Consider the following 9,360-nt stretch of genomic DNA (forward strand, 5'->3'; position numbering starts at 1 on the left):
GAAAGTATGTCTCTCATCTTCATCTATACAGTCAGTCTATGCCGTATCAGATTTTTATCACGATGATTGATCAAAAATTATCAATGGTCATCCGTATTGCCTCTTCACTGTTGCAACTGGCCACTCATAATTGATTTATTAGATACTGTTTATACATAGGTACCATTTGGATTATCAATTGTAAGTTCGGCAACATGCTGATACTTGTTATGGAAGAATAAACTAATATTAATATATAAGACGAGAGGGATCTACATAACAAAATAGTGATCAGGGGCATTTAAATCATCTGCTAGTCTTGACAATGTACCCATTTTTACTATAGATGATTGTGATCCAAGAAATTAGAATAATCTTTACGGGGCATATTAATAAAGAAAAGGCTTGTAAGACAAAAAATGACTATATTTTCTTTTGCTGCCAATTCAACATATTTTCTCGTATTTTATCTATGTTTATCTTAAGAGCCTTGGGATCTAGTTTCGCCCCGGGCCACCGAATTCTCAGGACCGGCCCTGTGTATGTAGTCCATATTGCAATCTCTAGAAGGACTTATATTTAAAAACGGAGGGAGTAGAGATAATGACAATAATAAATGACATAGTGCGCATGATTAATGATTTGTTATTGAGGAATATCTGATTTTGTTTTGGAAGATTATCGAGAAAAATCCCGTGTCTGTATTTTCAAAGGTGATTTCACATGTACGGTGTGATTTCTGAATTATTAATTACCTATTATTCACATTATTGAATTAAATCAGCACATCGCAAATCAAGTATGAAACAAGATCTCGTCCTTTAATAAAATTTGATTTTTTTAATGGGAGGGAGAAAAATCCAGTGAAAGGGGTTGGTGGGAGGTGAAATGAAAATAAACCAGTGGGAGAGGATGGTGGGAGATGAAGCGAAAAAACCCCAAATGAAATAGATGGTGTTGGGATATGAGGCGCAAAAACAAAGACAAAATTAAACCGTGGAGAGGAAGTTTTCAAATCGCCCTTTAGAAGTAGAGATCTGGTTTTTAATGGGAGGGAAAAAGATCAAGTGAATGAGGTTGGTGGGACGGAGGCAAAAATAAACCAGTCAAATAGAACCGTGAAAGATGAGGCAAAAAAACCAAGATGAAAGAGAGAATGGTAGCAAGTGAGACTGAAAAGTGAAATGAAATTAAACCTTGGAGAAAGCTATCAAATCTGAAATCCGAGTAGAGATCTTCTGGGATCCGTGACCAAGGTCCTAAATTTATACCACCAACCAACCCAGTTGATCAATTATGCACATATATATACCACTTGCCTTCTGACTTCCTCGTACTCCTTAATTACCATGGCCTGCACCAAGCATCTTCTGATCTCTGCCGCGCCTCTCTGAGCACGCTCAGTCAGCTTCAGTTCCCTCCTCGCGCGGATCATGGCGTCAGTGAGATCATGCGTGTCCATCAAGCCGGCCGCTGGCCCGGCCAGGAACAGATCCGCCAGGGTCGGGGCGACCACCTTGGAGCCGACAAGGCTGCAGATATCCGCTGATTCTTCCTCTTCATCAGGCTCGGCCGCGGATGGCTGCGGCAAAGGTGTCGGCTATGCCGTCAGTAGCAGCGGCAGGGTCAATGGCGTTGCTGGTATGGTTGGAGATGGCGGGAGAGCGAGGAGGAGGGGCGGGGGGGAGGTGGTACCCACCTGCAGCGCCATGGAGGGGGTCTCCCATGGGGCGGTCGCCGCTGCCGTGCCCAGCCTGCCGGCGCTGCCCGAGCGGGCCAAGCTGGTGGCACTCGTGGCAGCCGTCATGCTGCTCTGCAACGCCGACCGGGTCGTCATGTCCGTCGCCATTGTTGCCATGTTAATTTCACTTTAGCTACATGTCAGCTGACTGAGTTTTAGATTTTGGGTTAGTCGATTTTTTAGCCGTTGATTGCTGCTCCAAGATGCGTGCTAGTTCTTTTTTCCTATTGTGTATGCTGTCTTGTATTGGGCTGGACATTTTTTATTGACCCTTATTTTGGGTCAGTCGATTTCTTGTTGGGCTGAAGCCTGTTATGTGTTTTCTTATTAGGCTGTTTGTGGGCGTTTTTTTCTTCTTTTTTTTTCGGTTTTATGGGTATATTTTAAATGTTGGGTGAATACAGAATGTACAAACGTATGTAATTTATAATACGTGTAAATTGTAATTCTGTGAAAAATGCACTATTATGTGCTTATTTCTTACATACTATTAAAATAGCGTGATTTCATTATAATTGTATTTTCTGTGAAAATTCCACTACCATATGCATATTCTTGCGTATTATTGAAAGCAATTTTTTTGTATATATTGTGTGTAAATTTTGTTATTGTTTGATTATTTTATAATTTCTTTCTTCTTATAAAGGGTAATATCAAAACTAATTCATGCTTACTTACAAAACTTCATTATTTCGTTTTTAGTAGTTATTTCATATCCTTTCTGAAGGGTAATACCAAAACCACTAATCCATTTTTTCTTACAAAACTTCATTATTTTGTTTTTGATTTAGTGTTTGTTTCATTTTCTTTCTTTTTTTGATGGTAATACCAATGTAACTAATTCATTCCTTCTTATGAAACTTTCTTTTTTGCGAGAGTTCTACTATCATATACTTATTCTTGCATATTATAACAAAGTGCAATTTCTCTGTAAATCGTACGCAAATTTACCATTTTTTTATTTATTTTTCTTTCTTATTAAAGGATAATATCAATGTCTCCTTAGGCTTTCTTTCTAGTGAGAATGATACTATTATGTACCTTTCTTGCATATTATAAAAATTCAATTTCTATGTAAATTGTGTGCAAATTTCTCATTTTTTTTTGTTTTCGTTATTTTTAAATGGTAATACCAATGTCACTAATTCATTATTTCTAAGAAAACTTCATTATTTTGGTTTTTATTTGTTTTTTATTTTATTTTATTTCTTCTTAAATGATAATACCGAGGCCTCTAATTCATTCTTTCGTAGAAAAACTTCATTATTTTATTTTTCATTTCGTTTTTTAATTTATTTCTTATTTATTTGTAACTCCGGTGCTACTATTTCATTCTTCCTTAGGAAATTTGTTTTATTGCGAATATTTCACTATTATATGTTATTTTTGCATATTATAACAAAGCGCAATTCATGTGTAAATTGTGTGCTACTCCTGGGTAATACCAATACCACAAATTTTGTCTTCCATATAAAACTGAACTATTTTAATTTTTTTCTTGTTTCTTTTCTTTTGGAAGGGTAGTACCAATGCAACTAATTTAGTGTTTCTTAGAAAACTTTATTCTTTTGATTTTTATAGTCTTTTTTCATTGTCTTTCTCTTGAAAGGGTTATACCAATCCCACTTATTCATTCTTTCTTAGAAAACTTTATTATTTTGATTTTTTAGTTTCTATTTTATTTCATTTCTTCTGAAAGGGTAATACAAGTTCCACTAATTCATTCTTTCTTTCATTTATTCTTTAAGGTGGCACCATGATAACTGTCCGACATTTAGGTGACCTGGTCTCTGTGACATTTAGTGGTGATGCCTTGTCTTTTTACTTTCTTTCTGTGATTATCGACTGTTAAACTTAGACAACTCACAACTAATTAAAAATAGGAGTTCGATAGCTGTGCTCGATTAATAGACTAGCTCAATTAGTGAGCCTATTCTGAAGAATATTTTTGAAAATCTTAGTGTCATATGACATGTTGAATCTTCTACTGTGCCCAGCAAACTTGCTTATTTTTGCCCAGTTAAGAATAATTAAACATTCGTGTGTTCCGGAGAATTGCTACTCTGTTTTGGTCGTAAACTGTGTCGTTCGCGAATTCTCTCGCATTTGTTCTGATTTAGGATGTTTAATTATTTCTATAGGCCAAAAGCCCTTCACATGTGTGTTCGTTGATCGATATCGATCAGTGTGGTTCAAGTGATACTCTCTAGTATGGAAAGAAAATGGCGGCACCGAGTGTCTAGCGAGAGCTATCCTGATATCTCCGGGTGACTGCGGTGCTGTATTCTTCTCTGGTTTTGATGTATGCAGGGTTGTGATATTCTAAGAATATTTTGAAAATATTTTGCTTGTGTTTTATGCCGCATTGCTTATTTTGCAGTTTATTAACATGTGCAATTTTTTTGTAAACTGTGTGCAAATTTGGCCATTATTTGTTTTATTTTTTTCTTAGAAAACTTCACATTTGTTTTTGTTGATCTTTATTCATTTATTCTTTAAGGTGGCACCATGACAACTATCTGAAATTTAGGTGACTGGGTCTTTTTCTTCTTTTGGTTATCAGGTTAACATCCCACAATAATTAAAATGATGGTAATAAAAAAGTCATGATATTCTAAGAACATTTTGCTTGTGTTTTATGTCGCATTGCTTATTTTACATATTATGAGCATGTGCAAATTTTGTGTAAATTGTGTGCAAATTTTCTCATTTGTATCTCTCGTGTACAAACATGATTTTTTTTTTATGCAAATGCGCATGATATACTACATTGTATGCGTGAAATTTTGAGCTGTATAAGTTCGTTTCTTTGAAATTGAAAAAACAACAAGAGGCTCATAGTGCCATGCTGACATTATTCGGTATAGAGGTGGTATTCACCAACGTAAAGTAGTTTTATTGTCTAAATCTACTGGAACGTGGTGTGGCTGTGCTTTAATGTACTCCAAGCAAGCTAGCTAGCTAGCTAGCATGCATTCCCTGCACACATCATGCAACACGCACGCATGCGCTCGGTGGGACGAAGCAACATAACAAAAGCACCTGCCACAGCCCAGTAGCTGGTCGAGCCAAATGCCTGTGCCGCTGATGTGGACGGAAAAAAAGTGACTGACCGAAATTGTAAATTCAGTCAACTGACTCCTAGTCACGCCCTGTTAATTTACACCTCAACTGTTGAACATGAGCACAAAGTGAAGTAAAGGTCCTTTCGATCTGACATTAAGCAAGTAGTAACAACAAAATGGGCAGGTTCCAACCATTGTTGAGTTCATTGCTTGATGTATATTGTGGTTGGAGATTCAAATATACTTAAGCCTACAAGAACAAACACAGCAAATTGTTGATATCCATGAGCACCTAGCTAAGCCAAAACAAACACAACCTATATATCTACCCTCTTACTGTCATATCATGCATGATTAATGATGTTCAAATTGAATGGCTCGAGATTAAATTTCACCCACTACTGTATTGTTGCAGTCATCATATCTATGGGGCTATGTTTTATCATCCATGGTTGGAGGAGCTTTGGCTGACAGATACGGAGGGAAGAAGGTGATGGCGGGTGCTGCTGCACTCTGGTCCTTGGCCACTTTCCTCACTCCATGGGCTGCCTCTCAATCCGCCATCATGTTGCTTGCTATACGCGTGCTCTTTGGCCTTGCACAAGGTGTCGCATTCCCGACAATGAGCACTCTCTTACCAAAGTAAGTAGCTCATATCACCCATTAACTTAGATGCCTAAAGAGGAGCAGACAGAAGCAGTAACCTCCAGCAACACTTGGAGCAGCATAAGCGAAATACTTTCTTTTGTTACTTTTTTGAGATCAATCACAGTAGTATTCACTATAGTTAAAACTTAAAACATAGGGTGCTAGAAGAATTAGTTTAGCTGTGCCTACAAGTATTCTTTGTCTCATGGTTATACTTTCGGGTATGCCAGGCAATGTTCTTTTTCACCGATATCAGTAACGAATTCTCCTTACAGAATCTAGAAAAAAAATCCACTACATATATTTATATATGCAGCCAAACGCAGCTCCAGTTCAGGCTCTTAATTTCATTTTTGAACATGAAACAGGTGGTTCCCAACACATGAACGTGCCACTGCTGTCGGCCTTTCCATGGGAGGATTCCATCTTGGGAATGTCGTAAGCTTCCTAGCAACACCGATCATCATGTCACATATAGGCCTCGCCAGAACATTTGCCTTCTTCGCATCACTTGGTTACTTGTGGATCTCTGTATGGCTGTTGAATGTAGAAAGTGACCCTATAGACAGCCGCACTATAAGAAAATCTGAGCTGCAACTTATTCTAGCTGGACGAAGTAAATCAAAAGTCAAAGGCAGCAAATCACCATCCTTAAGACAAGTGTTCTCAAAGATGGAAATGTGGGCCATCATTATAGCTGATGTTATAAATAAGTGGGTATGAATGACTGACCAGCATAATTAATATTTTGTGAAACTATGTCTATAGATATTAACATCTGCAAATTCAAATACCATGCAGGGCTATTTTGTCCTACTATCATGGATGCCGGTGTACTTCAAAACGGTATGTCATCTAAGCTTCTAAAATCATTCTAATAGGTCTGCCTTACAACTCTACCATATGTTGTTGTTTCTTACAATTATCCCAAACAGGTATATAATGTGAATTTGAAACAAGTTGCATGGTTTAGCTCCATACCTTGGGGCGTCATGGCTCTATCAGGATATGTTGCAGGAGCTTCTGCAGATTTAATTATCAAATCCGGCTTATCTATTGGGCGAGTCCGGAAAATTATGCAGTCAATTGGTTTTATTGGGCCAGGTGTGTCATTGCTATGTTTAAGATTTGCCCAAACACCGTCGGTCGCGGCAGTTATCATGACCGCTGCCTTGGGTTTGAATTCCTGCAGTCAAGCTGGTTACTTCTGTAATATACAGGTAACTACTGTTCATGTTTCCTCATATCGTATCCTGATCATATCATCTCTACCCAGTGCCTGTTCTTCTTTCGGATCAGTAGCTCCATTAACAATCTGAATGTGTTTCCATTATTTTCCATCAGGACATTGCCCCTACATACGCTGGATCCCTACATGGTATGTTCACAAACCTTTTTGATAGCATCAGTAGACAACAAGATCCATATTTTTCTGCATTGATGAATTTATTGTTCAGCCCTTATATCTGGCATCTCTTGTCCTGCTTGAACAGGACTGACGAACGGCATCGGAACGGTGGCTGCCATAGTTAGCACGGTAGGAGCAGGATACTTCATCCAGTGGCTGGGATCTTTCCAGGCCTTCCTCACCCTAACGGCGGTGCTCTATTTCAGCGCCATCGTCTTCTACAACATCTATGCGACAGGAGACCTGATTTTTGACTGAGCTGAAAATTAGTTTTTCCGTTTATGATGTCAAATGTACAATTACATCTTGTAAAATGTCTGTCTGCGCCCGCCGTGCAGAGCAAAGAAACGAATAAAATTAAGATTGATTGGTCGGCTGATTCATATAAGACTGAGCGCAACCATGGTGGCTTTGTATCGGTGGAAAAAGTATGGAATGCGGTGATCTCTTTAACAAAACTATCTTTCTCTTTTAGTAGTAAGAAAAGGTACCATGGCGGCTTCTTTCAGATCAGTAGCTTGGTGTTTGGTTAAATTCACATGATTTTGATATCATACTGTTTCAGAGGATGGTATCCAGTCATTTGTTGCATGGTTGCTTCTGCAGCAAACAACATTGTTGGATGAGTAAGCAATGGTTGTCACGTTCAAGAAACTATTGCTGGTGTTGGAACTTTCTACTTTGATTATCCCATGCCGGTCTGCAAAGCAAAACGATCAACCCGGGAGTTTGACGAGTCATATATAAGGACACAGAATGCAGTACGAAACAACTGAAAAATTTCATGTCAGCCAAAATATTATCTCGATAAAGTAAACAGTTATTGTACCACCTGTTGTACTCATTCTAACTTCTATCAGTGCAATGATACGTTACGTATTCCCGAAAAGAATAACACCAAGCACCCTCCTCACTATCTGATATACATTGTTGGGCTTCAGTGTCAGGAAAATTATCTTGTAGCCCCACACACCCACCTCAACCCTTTCTGAATGCTTGTGTTATTAGAAGCGTTAGCGCGCTTCCCTGCGCCGCTTCATATTCGTGAGGGTCCACCATTGCATTTTCATTTTTGAACATTTTGAGGCATGTTTAATGTGTGAGTCGAGAAATGTGAACCATACATGATTAGTTCAAAGTTACAGCTGGAACGAAGCATGCATAATCAGCTGCAAGTTACAGCTCATGGTCATGTAACTACAATATATGGAGAGAGAAAATGCAGAAAATTAAGCAGTAAAATCTACTTGCGGGATGACAATATACCTTTTATCCTGCTACTCTATTATCAATGAGTATTTGTGAGAAGTTGATGTAAAACCGGTGCAATATGAAGTGAAATTCAGACTGTACAATCGAGGTTATCAAGAAGTCCAATGCTTTCATTTGGCTCAGGAAAGGTTTGAGAACAAATATTCGGAGAAGTTTACAATCAAAAGAGGCGAAAAAATTGTTGAAGACCTTAGTTCCTCAATCTCTTGGAGCAAGCACTAATCCTAGATTGTCACCTACCCCTGACATCAAATAATTGTTACAAACATGAGGAGTTATATGCAGGCAGCTAAACACTTCCAATATTTTATTACCTAGTGCTAGTACCTTAAGCATAACCATCAAAAGATCGCTATGCCATGCAATTGTACATGATCCAAACTATGACAGACGTACCACACATCAAGCAACAATATCCCATGAATTTCTCGAAAAAAAGAAAAAGAAAACAAGCAGCCATGGATCCATTGATTGAGCAACATGCAGTGACTCCTCCCCGTACGTCTTATTGATAGTAGCAATTGATCCCAACTGAGGAAACTAACCAGACAACAACAACAGACCACGAGCAATCGATGGCTGTAGGCCCAGCCGATGTAGTACATGGGGTCGGGCACCTTGAAGGTGCGAGCGCCCTCGGGCGCGCAGAGGATGTCGCTCCACTGGTCGCATATGTTTCCCATGATGAAGTAGCCAGCGTCCTGCAGCTTCTGCCTCTCGCCAGGTTTTACAATGATAAAATCGTGATTTTGGAAAGGTGAACAGTTCATGTATTGTTCACTATTTGAAAATCACCATTTTGTCACAAGAAACACATATTTGCTTCTTGTAGAAGTACAGATTCATTTTCGTGAGAAGCACTACTATGTTTCTCGAAAAGAGAAAAATAATCTAGGCTTCAAGATTAGCTTTCACTAGAAACACAGTTGTGCTTCTATGAGAAAACTATGCTTTCACAAGAAGTACAAATTTGCTTCTCGTGGAAGCACATATTTTTTTGGAAAGAGAGGAAGCACAATTCATGGGCGCATCGGTCCTGGTCACTAATGGAGTAGATGGACTTTATCAGAAGAGATGAGGAGTTCAGCTGCTGCGATTTTCCGTATAGAAGAGGGACAGTTCATGGCCGCATAAGTGCTAGTCACTAATGGAGCAGTGGAACCGGCTACGATTGAAGCCATAGCTTCCAGGGAGGTGATCCGCTTGGCCAAAGATTTAGGCTTGAGTTCAATGAGGCCAACTCCACC

The 9,360-nt window shown here is 38.8% G+C and overlaps 1 protein-coding gene across 1 annotated transcript; it reads left to right on the forward strand.

Moving 5' to 3' along the window:
• The first annotated feature begins 1,412 nt into the window (after positions 1-1,412).
• Positions 1,413-7,099, forward strand: LOC125531980 (probable anion transporter 2, chloroplastic). The gene is made up of 7 exons (XM_048696166.1): positions 1,413-1,837; positions 5,194-5,427; positions 5,802-6,150; positions 6,235-6,279; positions 6,369-6,653; positions 6,778-6,811; positions 6,927-7,099. Exons 1-7 carry the CDS (start codon positions 1,413-1,415, stop codon positions 7,097-7,099), a joined length of 1,545 nt encoding a protein of 514 aa, XP_048552123.1.
• The last annotated feature ends 2,261 nt before the right edge of the window (positions 7,100-9,360 follow it).

Source organism: Triticum urartu, unplaced genomic scaffold (assembly GCF_003073215.2).
Source record: "Triticum urartu cultivar G1812 unplaced genomic scaffold, Tu2.1 TuUngrouped_contig_869, whole genome shotgun sequence".
Classification (NCBI taxonomy): domain Eukaryota; kingdom Viridiplantae; phylum Streptophyta; class Magnoliopsida; order Poales; family Poaceae; genus Triticum; species Triticum urartu.